This window comes from Ostrea edulis, chromosome 7 (genome assembly GCF_947568905.1).
Source record: "Ostrea edulis chromosome 7, xbOstEdul1.1, whole genome shotgun sequence".
Classification (NCBI taxonomy): Eukaryota; Metazoa; Mollusca; class Bivalvia; order Ostreida; family Ostreidae; genus Ostrea; species Ostrea edulis.
The window spans coordinates 44,948,435-44,970,037 of record NC_079170.1 but is presented as its reverse complement, the minus strand read 5'-3'; the positions used below and the strand labels follow the sequence as shown (position 1 = coordinate 44,970,037).

Here is a 21,603-nt window from a genome sequence, read left to right as displayed (position 1 = left end):
ATCTCCTCGACTATCGAATATCTAAAAAGTATCAACCCGTGGGGATCCCGGGTTAGAATAGGTCTCCAGTACCCCTTGTTTATAGTAAGAGGCGATTAAATGGGACTGACCGCAAAAACCGAGGTCCTGTGTCACAGCAGGTTTGGCATGATAAATATCCCTCCTTGCTTTGTGACCATAAGCACCGAGCATAAGCTTACATTTTGCAGCCCTTCACCGGCAATAGAGACGTTTCCATATAGGTGAAAGATTTTCGAGAAGGACGTTAAACAATACAAACAATCTAATAAATATAACCAAGTAAATTGTTATGTTTTCTTCGATGTGATGAAGAACAAACAGAAAAGACAAGAAGCACGTTGAAATTTTCACATCTGTATTTCAGAACGGAAATCACAAAAACTGGCGCCTTGCACATACCGCACATACTCAATAACTAAGGGCGATAACTCAAAAATCGAAATTGGCAGATAATGTTACATAAATTACAAACGAATCCTTAGTGGAGAAACATATACCAAGTGACATAAAATATATGGTTACTGGGATGGATATCTGGTAGTCCTGCATGTCAAACAACTAACGAGAATTCATAGTAAAATTAAAAAAGGGATATCTTTATCAACTCGTGCCCCCAGGTCAGATAATCAGCCCCCCCCCCCCCCCCCCCCCCCCCCAGGATTTAACTATGTCCCTAGAATTAAAACAAAGTTGGACATAATTGCTTCATAGGTAGTGGAATTTCTTACATGAAAGAACTATTTATGACCAAATACTTTTGATTATACTCAAACCAAGATCATTTGACTGAGGACACACTCATTAAAATCAAATTTCCCTGGGTCAGAACTTCTTAGTGGAGGAATGTTTCAAGTTGATACTGGGCACATATAATGTTGAACTCATTTCACCAGCATCATACAGCTCTTGCTTGTCGCGTGACACACAGGTGACCAGTAAGGTCCATGGAGCTCTTATCAAAAACTGAATTGGAAGTTCGATTGTCAAAACATGAAATTGATATTCTATTCAAATACACTAAATGCTCTGTCATTTGACGTGCTCAAAGGAACATCACACTCAGATATGTAGCACCTCAAGGACGTGATACAAATACTTCCTACTTGAAATATTGAAAGGGGAAGATAAAATATGTTGCTTAATGTGTTTTACGAACACCCCCCCCCCCAGTTTATAGTGTACTCGTACCATTCTGTGGGGTCATCTATTATATGAGGTGATTAGATGTATTATATGAATTTATTAGATCTAAATGATTAGATGTATTATAGGAGGTGATTACATTTACATACAATCGGGAAGTCCTATCAATTGAAAATCTGAGTTGAAAGTTGGATTCATAGATAGCGACACAAATTGTGTCAGTCAAAATAACATGAAAATGAATGACAAACAAAATAGGATCAGCATAATGCATGTGTAGTAGTAGTCCGTCAAAGTGATTGTTATGTATTTATGTTGTTATCACTGGAATTATTTGTTTATCGTTTGGAAATGTAACCCCCTTGAACCGAGGGCCGTCAATTGCTGGAATAAACATTATACATGGTATAGATACATGATCACATTTACAGCAAATACAAACGCACGCTTTAATTTGATTTCTTTGTGCCTATTTGTCAGCGATATAACTCAACTTTTAAAAAAGAGCAGATGTTTAAATTGTTATCAGCTAGGTGGGTTTTTACAACTTACGAGGGCTTAGTTTAAAACCCGAGTTGGCCTCTCTCGCTCCACGACAACCCAATATTTACCTCAGTACTACGAACAATTCCGACACAATTTCATTTTTTTTTTTCAATCTAATATCATAAGAGGCATGGTTTGTGTGGATTACAAAGAACAGCGACATTTATAGATTCCTTTATCCGCATGTTTGTTTATTGTCCGTCTTTTGTCCGTCTGTATTACCTAGAACTATCATGGAACCCTATGAAACATGACTTTAAAATTTAACATGTGTGTTTCTTGCATGAAGGTTATCTAAACATAACTGATGATCCCTGGTACTCCCGTAAATGACTCATATTGTCCTTGGAATACTCTAGTTTGTAGATTAAAAACATACATGCAACCGAAATGTCGAAAATTACAATTTCTCTGCAGACATGTAGATCTCACGATTAAGATTTGAGGGTTTAAAGTTGATGCAGGTTGATGTGGCTTTTTCTTTGAAGTGTATAGGCACTTGGATGGGAGCTTCCAAACTGACAAGTAACCACATTAGTATCAATCAGTGCCATATCGTCATAACAACAGTCTATACAACCCTATCTGATTAAAAATAAACCTCGACATATTTGACCTTTCATGGAAATTCAACTTATTTTTTTCCCCTTTATTCTATATCTGTTTATTTATTTTCTCTTTCCTTTTTTTTTTTTTTTTTGAAAATTTATCCTAATGATCATTTGTTAAAGTGGTTCATTACCCCAAAATTTTATTTCACTCCTCGTGTACATAAACACCTCGTAGGAAACACGATTTCACCATCAACAGAGTGATAGAAGTTCTCAATCATTTCATTTGATGTTTTGTGATTGTACTTTTTAAAACTAATCTACTCTCCACAGGACAAATTAATCCACACGTTACCTCGGGTGTTGGTTTTTTTTTTTCGTTCCGCTTCATTTTCTGTTCCGCGCTTTAGCAATACCCTCTACTTCAAAACCTTTTCCGACCGCCGCCATTATCGGAATTTACACGCGCAGCTTGGGTCAGTGCCAATTAACAACGTAAGTATTTAAAAATAGGTATAGGCCCAATACCTACGTGGAACACTCGTTTTATAGGGGCAAATTTGAAATTGTTATAAATGGGAATTTGTGTAAAAGAGAAAGTACCGGCTACATGTGGCTCCAGACCACGCGATGTCGGATAGTCTTTGTATTTCCAATGTTTTGACCTTTGATATATGGATCTTGACCATTTGTAATAATGTCCCTGTGAATGCACTGGGCCATGCGTTATTAATAAGTATAGTACATCTACTAGACTAAGTATTTTAACGGCTGCAAATCCGACAGAAATGAAAGCAGAGTGGAAACAAAAGAAACGAATTTCAGTTTTGAAAATACGTGTGGATACTTCACGTCGGCATTCTTTTTATGAAGTGACCTTCTCTTCATGGTTTCACCATTGCTCTGTCGCACAAAAGCATACTTTACATTATAGAGCTTCATGTAATTCCCCCATTTCTATTTTTCATCCCACTACTCTGGTGTGTCTAGGGGTCCATGTGTTCCCAAATATCTATTTTGTATTGATTTTAGGAGTTATGATATTGATCACTGTTCGTTATCTTCACCTTTTATAAATATACATGTTCCCGTATGTACCGTCGATGTTTTATACGAAAATCATATAGCGTTTTGTATTCTCGACCTCTATAGATAAGGGATTCCAAATCGATAATGACAAAACATATAAATTCTGAATATTTTGTTATTTGATCAATGGTGACCTACAATCTTAAACAAACAACTCATGAAATGATACTGTATCCGTTTTTATGTTGCTATTTACATCAATTCATCTATCATTCAATTAGATGAAATGCCTTAGTAAAATATGTAAAGAGATCCATTTAAAAGGACCGATTGAAAAAGTAAGATACAAACAATTTAAAAAAAGATAATGCTAGGATCGTTTTATTTTTATTGCATAAAAGTCTTCCCCCTGTACGTATGGCTTAAAAGTTAAAAGCATATGTATTGTGCGTAATGATTTAAATATCAAACAGTATTTAAATTAAAATATTGTCATAATCATTATCATAGGCAAGGTCATAGTGAGCAGTTACTTTTACCACAAACACCTTTTTAACACTAGAAATTGTAAATACTCTGTAAATTCCTGTATTCAAAAGTGTTGGCATTTCATTTTAAATTTAAAGTAGGTTAGTTAGGATGGTGTGAGTAGAAAGTCTTTATGAAATAAAGATCACCCACCCCCTCCCTCCCCGATGCAGCAATGGATACCTTTCTGCAATATTGCTGCCAGCTAGTAAATATATAAATAAATAAAAACGAATAAAGATTTGAACACTGCTAAAAACGAAATGCTAAAATATGATAGTGCACATTCACCACAAGATTATTTACAGTCAATATTAATTAATTCACAAATTTTAAAAGATAGGGAAAGGAGTACATATAATTATATGTCGCACATAGTATAAAAAGTAGTGCTTTATGAAAATATTTGTTTGACTGATTTTTTTTTTTATCAAAGCATACTTAAGGTAATAAGCCAAACAGATAAGTAAAATTTTTCCTCAAGTTCGTTTTCTCTTAAAACTTTAATATTTTCATTTCAGGAACAAAACCTTTTATTGTGCATGTTATAAAGAAATCTACGGTACCCTAAATATTTTTCTCTACTTAGTTTTAAATAAAGGGTGTCTGACCCCAGTAAGACACGAACAAACTTCCGTGATAAGAGTGTGTCCTATTGAAAGATTATCTATAGAGATATCACAAACATTAATAATATTTATTTTACAGCTGACCTATTTGCGACTAAATCTCGACAACATTTGGTGTAATTGATATAATATTTGTGTACACCAAGATATACAATATAACATGCATTGTTCGTCGATGGCACATCTTCAACTTAAAATAGTTTCATGTCAAGATCTTGTAAAAGAAGATGCATTAATCAAATTTTGAGCAAAAATTAATATAATGAACAACATGATACAGAAATTGCTTATTTTAAAATGAAGAGAAATCAAACTAGGATTTTGGATATTTTGGACGTTTTAGAAATGTTTATGAAGAACAAAATAACACATTCGGCAAAAGACATCATGATATTTGACCTTTAACTTAAGATAGGACCTTGACTTTCATTTTCCTGTTAGAGCATCGACTAGCTACACACCAAAAGTTACCTGCTATACTTCCTAATAGACAGTTAAATCTCGCAAAGATAAAATGCATTCAAGATTTAGACTCCCCAAGATATTCGATGTCTCCCATATTTTTTAGAATATACGAAAATGCATCTCATGGCTTATATTACAAGCAGTTTGTTCAAAACTTCATTGAATATTAGTGTTATGGAAATTCCATTCATCAAATAAATGAATTTAAGAGATATAGGCGAAAACTAATTTTACAGGTGTTTGGTATTATGAGGGTTGTATTTGTAGCTGTACGTGTAACGTGTGACGTTTTTATTGTAAATTGGTAACGACTGTTACAAGCTATAGAAGTAATCCACCATAGGTAACGTTATAAAAATAGATATGTCTCGGTAACTTAAAATGGCTGCAGTGAATGTCTAAATAAAACTACCCTATCAAATCAGTGTCAGACTTACATGTGTAGGGCTATCTTCATATCGGTTTTGCAAATAATTTATTCAATTAAATTTTGTTCGTGCTAGAAATTTGTCTTTTGTAAGAATTTTATTCACTGGATGTAATGAAAAATTTGGTAGATTATTTGAACCAGAAAAAAGTTTATATTTTCTATATAGAAGTCAATCATTTATATTGAAAAAAGTATTGTCAAGGGCAATAACTTTTATGCTGGTGTATTTTCTATTGCATGTCATTTTTAAAAAAAAACAATGATAGCCACATTTGTTTTATATATATGTACCATTAGGATTTTTTTAGTCCGTTTTAATGAAGATGTTGTCATTTGAACGAGGTTTTATGCATTTTCTATGCTGATTAACGAAAATGGTGTGCTCATACAGTTGTGCATACCTTTAAGGAACTCTTCTAGTCAGTTATTGGTGATAGTGGCCTGCGTTGTTGCTCAGTGTACATAATTGTATAGTAGGAAAGGTTATTTATGTACGTGTAAATTACACAGGTGTTTCTTGTAACTTGCAACATACACGAGTCTGGGGGACAGAGACAATTGAGCAAATATATAAATTACAGAAGGATCAGTGATAATAAAGGAGTTTGTAGAAAGGAAATACGATCCATAAATAACGTAACACAGGGTGTCAATTTAGATATAGAATTCCCACTGGTAAAAACAATCAGCAATCAGCAATCCAGCAAAGGGCACGGCGTCCATGTTTCACAGGATGAAATAAAATTTGCATTTGTATGAAGAGCGTTTTGATTTTTACCAACTAATCAAAGGATATGCTTTTAAAATACCATGATGATTACGTAGTGAAAATTGACTGCTATCATTTTCATACGAAATTCCGATCAGAACAAAATGAAACGTAATGCGCCTTGTAACTTCATGAAATATTTACATGATTTTCATACTAAGTATTTTGTAATGAAGCCATCTGAACATGATGGGTCTTGTAATGCAATCAATCAATTAAATAATGGTTTCAGATTGAAAATGATAATCCAAGATATAAACTGTGATTCTGAACACGATTAGGAGAGGACCTGGAGTTACGGAAACTCATATTCGTATTTTAGATAAGGGTATTTATCACTTTTATGTGTATATAACATTGAACGTTTTTATGATTTAGATATTGTCCCTTCCTGTCTCCACAGTTCAGTGTAGTATAGGTACATGTATTACAACGTTTTCACGAGAATACTGCGCGATTATCACACGAGAAAAGCGAAACATTACTATAGATTTAAGATATAAGTTTCGGTTTTGATGCATGATGGTGTGAACTGTGATGCTTCACGCCGACACATTTCGTAAAAGTCCACATAAAATAAAAGTATACCTGCGTGATTACTTGACCAGATTCTGGTTTTCCATAGTACTAAAGCATAGCTTACCCCCCTTGACTTTTTTGTCTACCATTGTGACACTAATGTGATACATCTATAGAAATAAAGGGTTGTATTACATATCTAATGCATTTATTTTGATACTATTAATGAAATTCCATGGGTTTAAAAAAAATGTCATTCTCTAAAAGGTGAGAGGGGACAGTTTCTTTGGTTTTGAAACATGTAGATAGGGGGTATACACCAAAGTCAGATTATGACAGACTAATGAAAAATCATATTTCCCTTTTATGTCAATACTTGTATTTCATGTTAGTGTAGTTAATAAATTATGACCCTAGATTACATGTAATCTATAAATACTGGTGCTGGTGCACAAAACATGCTCTGAGCAGGTTCCCCTTTTTTGCTTTGATTTTTCCTCATTTGGGCTAATCCGCACCACCCCACACCATCACAGTACCAAACATGGAGATTTAGACACTGTGCATAATCAAGAACCCTATCAGCCCTTCTCAAAAATCTACCTTTCATATGGGGCCATTCACCTTCCCTCTCAGGTACAGACTTTTTGTTAGACTTTACATGTTTTCACCGGAATTTCTTCAGCAACTGACCACGTGTCTTACTTTCGTATTTGCACCCATCTATATGCTAGGAATCATGGTGACACCTACATGTTGTATATCAACATTTTTATTAAGCACTCAGCTGACATGCATCCTAAAATTATTGTAGACATTTTTACACATGTAATATCACTTCAAATATGGGGTATTTCCATTTTTTGAAAAAGTTGACCGGGCCTATAGTGCGAAACTGTCCCCTGCTACCGGGCCTATAGTGCGAAACTGTCCCCTGCTACCTTTACAGGGGTACAAATTCCTGCTGATTACGAACGCCGAGTACTCATCACGAGAACGGGTTCGAGGTGCAAGAACTTACACCACCTCTGTATGTAGTTTGGTCGAAGAACACGTTCGTGCGCACATGTTCTCGTCATTTACCACTCTAACACAAGAGTTCATAAGATATAATACTTTAGCTCATGACTTGGTCAATATATAAATTCTATTGACTTTATTGATAAAATTTTGAACTCATTTGATTCTAAGAACTGAGCACGAGAACACCGGGAACGTCGATCTCGAACGCACTTATGGACGGTTATAAAAGGGGTTACAGGATTAACTCGGGGATTAATGTATGCTTATGAAGATCATGAATGCAAAATAAAATACGGTGGTCTGATTTGTTAGCAAAATTGATGTGTTTGATTTGATTAAATACTATTGAATAAAATGAAGATCATTTCATATGATATACTGGATGGACTAGTCAAATGCTTTGCGGACTAGTGAACATCAATAGTCACTAGTCCGTACGGACTAGTGCTTGAAAAAATTAATTTCGAACCTCATGTATTTTCAAATCGGGATTTTGCGAGCGATGCTCTAACCACTACGCCACTGCATACAAACATTATGAATGCAAAATTGATTGTGTCACATCTGTTAGCCTATGGATGATGCGTGAGTCATTTTGGAATTGTGTTGATTTCAGGTAAAACTTAAATTGTAATTTTTAATAAATTGATTCAATCCGTTTTAGCTCATTTGAACCGAATGCAGTGAGCTATTCTGATCGACATCTGTCCGTCGTCGTTGTTGTCGTATCGTCATCGTAAACTTTTCACATTTTCATCTTCTCCTCCAGGCTGCCGTTTCACTACGTAAACGTAGAGTTAATCAATATTGATCTTAACTCCACGAGTGGTCTAGGGATATCGTAAGCGTTCCTACATGTACGTAAATGAGGAATATGGCTGTCATGCTGGCCCTGCCTGAGATCATTTTGTGGTAGTACATATATGTATTTACCTGACTCAGTTTGTTTATACTTTGTAGGAAGAAAACAATCACAATGACTTTCAGTCTGCTTTTGCACAAAAAATATTGTACAGTTCGAGTCCGAATCTTAAATTGATTAGAGTTATCCTTCTTTGTTACGCACAACTACAGAAATGCCAGTCTGACATAGTGCAAATTCAATTTTATCAAAATCATGGCTCCATGGGGTAAGGTGCGGCCACAATAATTCTTATGTCAAGAGTGGATTGACCATGTGACCTAAAATCAATAGGGGTCATCCACTCCTTATGCTGCACCAGTGTACCAAGTTTGGTGTCTATCAAGCAAATAATTCTTAAAATATAGCAGATAATATACTACTATGTCCAGTTCAACCATTGACCTTTGACCGTGTAACCTCAAAATCAATAGGGGTCATCTTCTCTTGAAGATATACCAGTGTACTAAGTTTGATGTCTGTCAAGCAAAGGGTTCTCAAAATATTGATTGGACAGTATATTCCAACGTCCAGTTTGAACCTTGACTTTTGACAATGTGACCTCAATATCAATAGAGGGCATTTTCTCCTGAAGATATACCAGTGTACCAAGTTTGATGTCTGTCAAGCAAAGGGTGCTCAAGATATTGAATGGACATTATATTCCAATGTCCAGTTTGACCCTTGACCTTTGACCTCAAAATTACTAGGGGTCATCTTCTCCTGAAGATGTACCAGTGTACCAAGTTTGATGTATGTCAAGCACAGGGTTCTCAACATATTGAACGGACAGTATATTCCTATGTCCAGTTTGACCCTTGACCTTTGACCATATGACCTCAAAATCAATAAGGGTAATCTTCTCCTGAAGATGTACCAGTGTATCAAGTTTGATGTCTGTCAAACAAAGGGTTCTATAGACATTGAGTGGTCAGTATATTCCTATGTCCAGTTTGACCCTTGACATTTGACCATGCGACCTCAAAATCAGTTGGGGCCATTTACTCTTTAGGATGTACCAGTGTACCAAGTTTGATGACTGTTAAGCAAAGGATTCTCAATATATTGAGTGGTTATTATATTTCTATGTCCAAAGTAAATTGATCCTTGACCTTTGATCTTTTGACTTAAAAAACAACAGGGGTCCTCTTCTACTCATAACCAACCCACATATGAAATGTCATTATAATCAAGTGAATGGTTCTTAAGATATTGAGCGGACAACATGTGGTCTACCGACCGACAGGTGCAAACCAATATGCCCTCCTTCTTTGAGGGGTGGGTGGGTGGGGGGGGGGGGGCGCATAATAAGGAGATGCATACATTAATATCTACCAAAACAGCCAGCATTTCCATCGAGGCCAAAACACGCTATGAATACGGTATCTGATATGCACATTTAAAAGAGCATCTCTTGTAATATTAGAAAAAAATTACCAAACCATTCTCAAAATGGTCCCTGAATTTCATCAAGGTATTCTAGATACACTTGTAAAACAGATTTACTTCGCTTTGGACATACTCAAATCCTGAGAAATACAATGATATAACTCAAGGATCTGATGATTAATGGATTGGTTGTATCTTGTTTAACGTCCCACTCGAGAATTTTTCAATCATGTGGGGACGTCACCACTACCGGTGAAGGGCTTCAAATTTAGGATATACTCGGCGCTTACGGCCATTGAGCAGTAAGGGTTCGTTAGCGTGTCACGTGACACGAGACATCCGTTTTTAAGGTAATCTCCTAGGACCCGTGACATTCACACCAGATGCCGAGTGTATGGCGATGGAACTGTCACTCCCTGTTTTTAACGACTTAGGTCTGTCGCGGCTGGGATTCGAACCCCAACCTTCCGCATGCGGGGTGAAAGCTTTACCTCTAAACCATCGTGACATGGTTCTGATCAACATTTTCCCCTTTTAAAATGTTGATTTACTGAAAAAATATCAATTCGTTTAAGATTTTTCACTTTCTTTGAATCAAACTAAAAATCTTTCAGGAAACTAAAAACGAAACGTCAATAAACGTTGACTTAGACACCTATGCTGTTGTTTTGCTTTATTTTACTTTAATTCCTCAGTGTCTATCTTATTCTCATCCATTATTTTCATTACAGGCCTTCACGTCAGTCACGATGCCTAACATCTGGAACACCTGTATAGAGGGGGTAATTATGAAACCATGTACATGTACAATACGAATACTCTAAATAGAATACTCATCTTTTTAATGAATTTTGCAGAAAAATATATAATCAATATTTTAGCTCACCTGAGCCTTATGATCAAGTCTTTTTGATCAAGACACTTGTATACCCATTATCTGTCTGCTGTTGTGCTGTTTTTATAATGCCTTTAAGCTTCCTGTTAGTTTCTGCCTATACGTGTATATATGGTGCCCTACTACATTCACATAGAGCACTTTTTGTGTTGTGTCTTTACATTTTCTTTACATTTATATGATGTCCACCAAATTATTCAGAGACACAAGGCTCGAAGCCGGTGCAGTGGCTTGCTAAGATACCTCGCTGACCATTACGGCATGGAAGTCCAACACTTATGGCGGACAAATATACATATTTACTCAAGTTTACCTCTGATTAATATAACCATAATAAAGTATTTGAAATTACAAAACTGATTCGTTATCATCCGTTTTTGATAGTTATGTACCAAATGCAAACAAACAAATTGATACAGTGTTTAAAACATATTTTGGTAGCACATTCGGAGTAATCGGGCTTTGCTTTATTAAGACATATTATATAGATTTATTTGGAAATGAAGATGATATTGCCATTTTCGTTTACTTTGTAAAAACAGTATTTAGGGTTTTGACAAATAGTACGATCTCCTTTGGGTCGTGTTCTATTTTTCAGAATTATGACTATAATTTTGGCATACTATACTCAAAATGTAACATCATTACATGATTGTCGTCGCTGTCGTTGAAAAGTTTTCACATTTGCAATTTATCGGGAACCGTGAGACTGACTTCTACCATTTCTCTATTCAAGCATCTTTAGTTACGTTTAAAACTGATTAACGTTTATTCAAATAATGGGTTACGTCCTGCTCTGATGTGAGATACTTGAAGTATACAGATGAGAACAAACATTTGCTTGACTGTAAGAGAGGTGATCAAAAAGTTCTAATAAATATATTACATGATACAAATCAAAGTGGGTTTAAGAGTTTATTCTTCTTCAAAGTAGGCCACTACAACTTTAATGTACTTCTGTCATTGATCTGCGCACACCCGGAGCATGTGACCCAAGCCATCATGTGACCTGTTCCGTAACACACTGTTAACAATAGTACCAACATCTTCTCTCTCAGCAGGTTATCTTTCAAAACTGGATATAGCCAGAAGTCAGAAATTGACAAATCTGGACTGTAAAGGGATGGGCTAGGATTTCTATACCCAGTGTTTCTATGATGTCCATCACAACCTGACTCTTATGGCTAGGTGCATTGTCCTGGTACAGAATGAATCCAGTTTGAATTAAATCTGGCGCTTTCTCTTTACATTAATTTGATTTAATGACAGGCGCATTGTAGTCTCCAGTAGCTGAAGATTTAGGGTGCCATTGTGATTAAGAGTAATTCCGCTGATATCGCAGAAAACAATGAACACGGCCTTCCCCACAGACTTCGTTACACGTGTATTTAATGGGGATGGAGAGGATGGATGCTCCCAAATTGAACTTTGTTATTTACTTTCTGGTTCATAGAAATGTACCCATGTTTGGTCACATGTTATAATTCTATTTATGAACTTTTGTTTCTTCTTTTGCATACATATTGACATAAAACTGGAAAACATTTACCCGCATGCTCTTTTACTTCGGCAGAAGGGGGCGAGGAATCATATACAATTCGCTGCATTCGAGGTTTACTGGTCAAAATCTCCTGTACATGTTAAGATCATTAACCTTCTCTCTAATAGTGACTCATCGATCTTTGATTACAAACTCTTCATCCTGAGACACATTCCTTTCCATACTAACATTCACTGGGCACCCAGAACCAATATCATCCTATACCCCTTCCCTTACTAAAGCGCTCCATACACTTATTTATTGATCTTATGGCAAGACCTTTATCGCCACAGACTTTATGTATATCATTGCATATATCCGTAAAGGATTTTCTCAAGTTTTACGTAAAACTTTGTAACCATTCTCTGCTCAAATACTTCTGAATCATTCATTTTTGTCACAGTCATCCGCAATTCACATTATCCTTAAACTTTGACGTCACAAATGTGACGAAAATTAATCTGCAATTCATGCTACATTTAATACATTCTTTCAACTACATGTGTGCCAAATTAGATTCATAACTGAACTGTGGTTTATATAGATATAAAGATAGTTCGCTAACTTCTTTTATCAATCCTGGTATATGTATACAGTATTATCTATGTGTATGTTCAAGTAAGTTCAAACCATGACCCACGACCATGTTGAACTCAGAGATGACCCAGAACGAACTCGTAAAGCGAACGCGGAATTTAAAATGACAAAGAATCAGTGTTTGGTATTTTTTGATAACCAGACCAGGAAGTGGAGTTAATCAATCAGAAGGCTGAGCTTTTCAATAAAGAACGCCCTCACATTCTTTACGTGTTGATTTTAGACATGACCAGGACGAGACAACAATACTGCAATACGGATTTAGATACCTTCTATGAGGTTGTTTCAAAAATATATTTTCAAAAACCACCACCACCAATTTGTTAGAGTCATTTGCAAACATAGAATCAGAAAGATATACCATACGTAGTCATAATTCTTTCGCCAAAATCTCGACATGAGCAACAAAGGCCAAGGATCTTTTGGATATGACTTTAAAAACATAGGTAATTCAACGTCTCTGAAGGTATTGGCACAAAAACAATTACCCCTCACTGCTATGGTATTGAGCTCATGCATAAGTCAACACATGTGGCATATCATCAATTGTAGGTGATGTTTCTGAGTGAAAACTGCTCAAAGGCAAGAAACAACCAACAAACCTCGTTTATATACAAGAACGATGAAATGTGAAATGTTAGCCGTGTATGGTTTAGTGCTAAATGTTATATGTACATGCTGTAATGTTTTGTCGTTATACTATGACACATTGTGTTTCTATGCTTTGTTGTAATTTCTACGCTTATAGTTTAGAGCTATGTTATGTATGCATGCTTTGTTGTAATCTTTACGCTCATGGTTTTGTGCTATATTTCACTATACTTGTTGTAATCTTTACGCTTCTGGTTTTAGAGCTATGCTATGCTTCGTTGTAAGTCTTACACTTATGGTTTAGAACTATATTATGTGTATGTTTTGATATTATGTCGTTAATGTGCTCATATGTTAGATTGTGTTCTTATATGTTGTAAATTTATTATTTTTGGTGACATTACTGTGTATGTTGTCATGTTCTGTTTATTCTGTAGTTATACAGATGTAATGTTATTTTGTATGTTGTCATGCTATGTTTATGCTACAGCTGTACAGCTATGACGTTAATATGCATGCACTACTGCACAACACTCATGACGTCCATGCATACTTGCCAGAATCTATGCCACTAGATTTTTTAAACAACCTTATTTCCACAAATGACTTTAAAACATAAGACGTCTGAATACATAAGGTAAGGACAAAGAAATCATGTGTTTGAAAAAGTTAGAAGAGTCAACTACGAGTTCCCTTCTCTAATAAAATCCCATATTAACCTCAATTCAAAATTGTGCAAGTCGTACCCCCTCCACTGTTGAAGGTGATGCCACGATAAGGATTAAACGTTTAACAATGGTAGGGATATTCACGATAGATCACAGAGGGGGTTATAATTTCATGTAGAAATAGTTTACCTCTGTCAAAATCTTCGTTTGGGATCAACTGGGGCAAAGGTTTGTTAAACTTATGTGTAAATGCCCAATGAAGTGTGCAATCACGGTTGTTTAAAATTGAGTCATCCGGAAAAGGATGGGGGACACTAGTTTAAATCGTATTGCATGAAATATATAATATTATTTTTTATGATTAGAAGACTGAATTGATATGCAAACAATCTTCTGTAATATTGGTTTCATTTTCGTTTTAACCTATCGATACATAAAAGTGCCAAAGCAGTTGATGTATAGAATGTACAAGTAAGTGCTCAGATGAACATTTTGTCTCATGTGGCCCTTGTTTGAATATTTCCAAACTGGGTAGTGTCAATCATAGCAAAACCCTTCTCAGCAACACTTTAATACATCGTAAGTACACATACAAGAATATAGAATTTACAATAACTGAGTTCTTTTTGTAGGTTATGTTAGCTCTCATAATCACCTTCCAAGGGAATTTCGTACACAATATAGAACTGCCGGTATCGGCGTGCAAAGAATCAATATCTACAGTACAATCAGTTTATGCCTGTCCAGTGAACAAAAAGGGTTATGATGCAGCTTCAATGAGGAAATCTTGCCAAAACATCCATAATATGTGTAAATCATTTGAGTATCACTGCGTCCTCAATGAGTGGCTGAATGGAACAGTTGAAGTCTGTGCAACATCAATATACATTCAATGTACAGTTCTACCTTAAGGACGTATGATACAAACAAAAATGAATACACATATAGATTGATATATATGTTTTAGATGAGTTTGGTTGTAATAAGTGCATGTGTAAAATTACTAGAACAAACAAGGAACTTTTAAATTTGTATGATGTTCAAAATTGTAAATATAATATAATTTCCCCCTTCCTGTATAACTATATGCTTTTCCCCGTCATGGGAATAAATTCCATTCCATACTTTAAAAATCTATTTTAATCATTTTTTATTTTTGTTTGTATCAAGTGTCGATAAATGTTATTTTTATTGTTATCAAAGTTTTCTATTTCTCCAATTTTCATACCAATATAGATTTAACAAATGAATATCAGAAATATTTTGTAATATTTGTGTCTCTTTGCAGCAAGAAAATGTGCCATGTTTATTGCAGAGTTACAGAGTATCCGTGTTAGTTATTCAACAAATTGCAAGACATGTCCAATTGTTTACAATTCGTCTGAAATTTATAAATGTATGTTCTGCTATCTGTAAGTTTTATTACGATACAATAATATATCTGAACTCAAAGATTCATAAACGCAGGAATTTTACTCAAAAGATGGTTTTTCAAAAAAAGACATTGACATTGAATGCAGAGATATACATGTATTTGGCCGCAAATATTGATAGTAATGTCATACTCCTATTTCACATTCACTGAATCTTTTCTCTGATATTTCTTTTGAAATCGACGTTGTTTTCATACTCAACAATGAATGCATGTTTATTGCAAACTAGTTCGATCCGATATTTTTAGTATCACAAGTCTGCGTAATAATTACTAAATATGGAGCGTCACCAAGGTCAAAGTGTATATTGGCTGCTCAACGATATATCTTAGTACTTAGATCAAGCTTACATCTAAAAAATACATAAAGATATAGATATGAAGAATATAATGCCCTTCTTTGCTGTTTTACCGGGCGATGAAATTAGCAATCATAATCTGCTAACGCAGTTATGATTTTTTTCTGCAATGCTGAACATGTTCTACCAGATAAAACAGTAATGCATCTCATTGTTTTAATAAAGATAGGTATGTATACGTAGTAGTCATTAGTTATATTGATATACAAAACCAAAATAACTTATAGGAAGTTTTGGGAGGTCAACGTTTATAATGTTAGACATCGTTTGGAAGCAGGGATAAGATTCGTACAAATAACTAGCGTGTAACACGAATCTATCGGTAAATTCGATTTTTTTTGTAATAACAAATCTACAGCCACACGATTAGCTATGAGTAGTTGTGTAACACAATTTTGCGTTCTGTTCGAAATTCCCCTACGTTAAGAGCTCTGCTACTTCGTCCCCACCACCCATTTTAAACGTGCATGTAGATATAAGCACTGTATTTTAGAAGAATGAGAACAGAAAGTCCCAGTCAATAATGAGATAAATCCTAAAATATATTTTGTATAACTTGAGCAGAACCCAGGACACACTGTTTCTGTATCGCCGCGTCACCATTATATCAGGGTGGATGGTTAGTGCCATATTTGAAAAGTCTCTGTTCGTCTGAAGTGGATGTATAAGCAATAATGAACCATTTAAATGTTTTAGGCTTCACATGATTTGATTACTTGTTTGCCCCACTTGTTATCCCAGTGAAGTAAAATGAATACTATAATCTTTATGTTAAAAATATATGTTTTCTATTGGTACATGCAGTAGTGATCATAGATACTGACAATAACATCTTATTTGAATGCAGTTAACTGAAATGCCAAAATATATTTCACTATCGTTTGCAACGCGGTTTAAAAGTATGGAGGGTTGGGGATCATTCAGTATGCCATCCCGATTACTGATATGCTTCTAAGTGTTTGAAATTAACAGTATTTGCATCGTCCTATGTGATATATTTAGTCTATACCGATCGCAGTGACCTGGCATGGGTAGCTCACATTAGGGATTTCGAGTTCTTAACATAAGTAGTGACTGTTTCTTCCGGGAGGTTCCGAATTCTTAAGATAGGTAGTGGATGTTTCTTCGCCAAGTACTTGGTATCAGAAGTCTTTCGGTTATGATCTTAAAACAGAGTTGCAGTGTCAGCATAGGCATGAGCACAATACGAAACAATCACCGTAATCTGGCGATGTCTCCAAAGGAGTGACAAATTCTAAAATGAAACTTAAAACAACAAAAATATGCTATTTTATTTATTGATCTCGCAGGTTTGTTAATTATACAAGTCTTTCTTTGGTTGTGACACAATGTGCATATCAAGGTGCTGTACCCTTTTACATCATTTATGTCCCACCAAACAAACGAAATCCGCTTTATGTTGTACTGCATGCTTTTTTACAATAACGTAACATGTATTGATTTCGTCTGAAATGCAGATCCTGAATGCTATGATGAATTAAGAGGATCGTTAACCTCAGTGCACCCATCGACTACGATGACGACAGAGATGACACTCTACCCCAACACTACATCTCACCTTAACGTCACACAGACCCCAACTACAGGGTAAAGTTTAGTTATAGGAAAACACAAAATGTATAATAAAACATGCAGGGCAATCGGCAAAGTTATTAACAGTAATGTGAATAGAAGATTGGAGCAAAATTTGACATCAAACAATATTATTGATAATAGTGAAATTGGATTTAATAAATCCATCGAACATCTTACCACATGTTTATTTTAAAAATATATATATCATTTATAGATATTGTAACACAAAAGAAGGTAAGGTTTATATATGTTTCGTATATATCCAAAAAGCTTTTGATGCTGTTATGCATGCCGGATTCAAGCTGAAATTGCTAGACATAGGAGTATTTTACAAAATTACTAAGAAAATGTATGAAGTCAGTAACTCTGATGTGCACTGTAAAAATCAAAGTACTAAATCTATGCCTACAGCGATCTTTCGAGATACTTCAATCAATGTGTAGATCTTATTATTCTGAATAACGAGCATGTGCTTGGTATATGCTGACGATTTTGTTATATTATTAACGTCTGTAAAAAAAAAAAAACTTCAAGACAAACTTGACAAGCTTTAAAAATACTGCTCTGACTGATGTCTAACGGTCAATCCTTCTATGATAAAAACACTAATTTTCAACAAAGCTGGAAAAAATATAAAAAAATATTTTTATGCAACAACATAGCTCTTGATTCAGTTTTAAATTATCAATATCTTGCGATCGGTCGTTATTTTTCAGCATCTTGTTCTTTCACTTTAGTACAATATGAATTATATAGAAAAAAAATTGAAAGCATTTTAAAAAAATAAATAGAGTTTATAAAGCTTAATCCAGGTATAAAAACAACTGTTCATTTCTTTGATCACACAATTGTATCCATTTTGATAAATACGGTTGAATTTTGGAGTACTTTTAATCCACAATCTAGTAAGCTTGATAAAGATATGGAATGCCGAAAGTGCCGAACATAGGGCTAAATTTTGCAGCTCTTCACCGGGAACGGTGGTGTTTAAAGTATACATTTCTTGGGATGACAACTTCTGGTACGAGGTGGAACCATGAATACTATTGTAATATTATAAAGTAATTTACGTACTCTTAATGATTAACAATGTTGACAGCATAATCTGAAGACACTTTTTTAGACCACGTTGTAAGTCCTTGGGACTAAAAAGTTCATGCTAATATCCGTTAAAGGCAGATGCACGGATACACTAAGAGACTAAAAACCCTTCAGAACGCCATAAAAATAAACAGTAATCAAAATAGTAAATACATGCATTTAGATCACATACATATGGTGTCCGGATAGGGCCATTTGCAAAAGCGTGACTGCGCGTTAGTCACAACACGCCATCACGCCAACAAGCAACGCACCTTCGCGCTCTCACACCAACAAGCAACGCACCTTCGCGCAGACAAGCAACGCGCCTTCGCGCTCTCACGCCAACAAGCAACACGCCTTCGCGCTCTCACGCCAACAAGCAACACGCCTTCGCGCAGACAAGCAACGCGCCTTCGCGCTCTCACGCCAACAAGCAACGCACCTTCGCGCTCTCACGCCAACAAGCAACGCGCCTTCGCGCAGACAAGCAACGCGCCTTCGCGCTCTCACGCCAACAAGCAACGCGCTTTCGCGCTCTCACGCCAACACACAGACACGATAAAAATTCAATAGGAAGTTGCAACAGGAAATTGAGTACTGCGCATGTTAGGGGTTCAACAATGGAAGAAGTATTAAGGGACTTAGGTCTTGAGTCCTGTATCCCGGCATTTCAAGAACAAAAGGTACCGGATTTATCACTGTTTGTTAAATAATTTTATTTTATATTCAAGCTTGATGCAGTGGCGTATGTTGAGCGACATATATCAAAAGTATACGGAAAAAAGAATAGAAAAAAACCCCGCTACTTTGCATGCAAAAGCACAAAATTTGAATTAGAGTAATCATATAGTACACTGTTATAATGAATTTCATAGCTTAACTTCACCCTTTAATAAAATTACGGGAGTGAGGTACATAAGGTATATCAACTTCGGTCTGCATTAAGTAAGTAATTTATTTCCAATTTTGGGCCTACAAAGTTCAGATTTACAAAATCACGAAAGAGTGATTATCTGGAGAAAATATTAGATATATAAAGAAATATTAATATTAAAAAATTGGCTATGTACAATATGTACCATCGTTTATTAATGTAAAAAAAAAAGGGGGGGGGGCAAACCTTTAAGGTTGTTCCACCCTCATGTGACTTATCAATATTAATGGTTGAAAGTAGAAGAACTGTATTGATTTCCACTGATTCAGAAATATATGTAGTTTAATTTAATTGATAACCCCCCCCCCCCCCAAAAAAAACACCCTATGTTGCCACCTTGTTTAATTAAGATGTCAGACACACAAATAACAGAAGTATAGGTCAACATGAGAAAATCACACATGTTGGTAAAATAGAATACTAAAAATAATACAAATGATAATGTCAGCAGTTTATAAAAACTGCTTATTCATAAATATGTATAAATCTATTGTGGATTTTTGGGGAACATTGTATGATGGACATACAGTAGAGGAAATACCAGTGTAGGAGTTATTGCCCTCAACAGCATTTTTTCTTATCATAAATACTTGATTGTCTTTGAAAAATATGAACCTTTTTACTATCAATAGTTTACCAGATTTTTTATTTTATGCAGTGAATAAAATTACTTTTAATGTTAAAGAAAGAAAAAGGGGGCATCCTGTCCCTGTTTATATTTTATGGCCAGGTGATTCTTTTGATGAGATGGCAAAAACCGGAGTGCATGCTGCATTCCACAGAGCGAGCATCTGTGTTCACTCTCCTATTTAACAATAGCTTTGACAACATAGCTTTTTATTGTGCAATAGGCAAGCGGTTATGGGGGCTTGCTCTGCTGAATTCACCAATACAATATAACATGATGATAAGAGGCTCCTCCCTGTTCCAAGGCCCGAAGTGTGAATGACTTGGATATTGTATAGACTTGATCAATTTGTCAAATTTTGATTTTTACAGCAAGAAATACATGTCCTGTATTACTAAGGATTACAAGCCAATTATGGGTCCATATGTCTAAATAAAATAGTGATTAATATGTCTAAATGATAACACCCCCCCCCACCCACCCCCACCCCCCCCCCCACCCCAGTACATAGCATTTTGGATTAAAATAAAAAAAACAACAACTTTTTTTAGGTTGGGCTGAATGAGGTCTCTATTTTAAAAAATGAGGAGTTGGATTCACTTGGTATCAAAAACATTGGAGACAAAGCTCGTCTCAGAAATAGGTGTAGATCTCTTCAGCAGTGTAAGTATTGTGAATTTCATTGAGTCTGTGTCAAGATTTTAACAATTATAGATATTGTTTGCGACAAATAACCATGGGTTCCATATCAATTTCACTGTAAATTAATATATACTCCAGTTTGACAACGAACTGATTAACTAATTTCATAATTACAGTGCCAGATTCTCCAGCAATACAAAAACTGAAAGACCTTAGTTCTCATAGAACCTTTAACACTAAGCGAAATCGTAACATACGCCGTCCACTTTCGATAACAAGACGTGTACATTGTGGCTGGATGCACAAGAAGAAGAACATGGGAGTATTTTCAAGAGTTGTAGGAACAAAAAATCTAATTGACATAGACAAGAAAGCTACACTACAGGAGGTCAAAGATATATTTTTGAATCTGTATTTTCCTGATGATGAAAATAAAAATCCAAGGTGTTTCATTGAATGAAGTTGAACATTATATAGGAAACTATGCAGGGGCTCCCCTAAGTAACATTTTGAAGAATGGAAAAGAATTTTCATTGGAAAATTACTATGAAGAAATCAGGACCTCTCCTATAAGATTATACCTATTCACGTGTCAAAAGGATCCAGGCGGGATCAATAATGATGACTTGCTAAGCATCCATAAAAGAACATCAACACCAGTAAGTTGACAAAAAATTCTCATGCATATAATAGAC

At 35.3% G+C, this 21,603-nt stretch overlaps 1 protein-coding gene and 1 pseudogene across 2 annotated transcripts; both read left to right on the top strand.

Moving 5' to 3' along the window:
• The first annotated feature begins 2,364 nt into the window (after positions 1-2,364).
• LOC125656024 (uncharacterized) lies at positions 2,365-19,947 on the top strand. Of its 2 annotated transcripts, XM_056144542.1 has the most exons (6): positions 2,365-2,756; positions 10,675-10,725; positions 14,867-15,128; positions 15,523-15,630; positions 17,504-17,633; positions 17,836-19,947. In XM_056144542.1, the coding sequence occupies exons 2-6, from the start codon at positions 10,693-10,695 to the stop codon at positions 18,062-18,064; spliced, it is 762 nt and encodes a 253-aa protein (XP_056000517.1). In that variant the 5' UTR covers positions 2,365-2,756; positions 10,675-10,692; the 3' UTR covers positions 18,065-19,947. The 2 variants fall into 2 exon arrangements, with proteins under 2 accessions (XP_056000517.1, XP_056000518.1); XM_056144543.1 differs by having other exon boundaries at positions 17,504-19,947.
• Positions 19,325-21,576, top strand: LOC130048693 (uncharacterized; annotated as a pseudogene).
• The last annotated feature ends 27 nt before the right edge of the window (positions 21,577-21,603 follow it).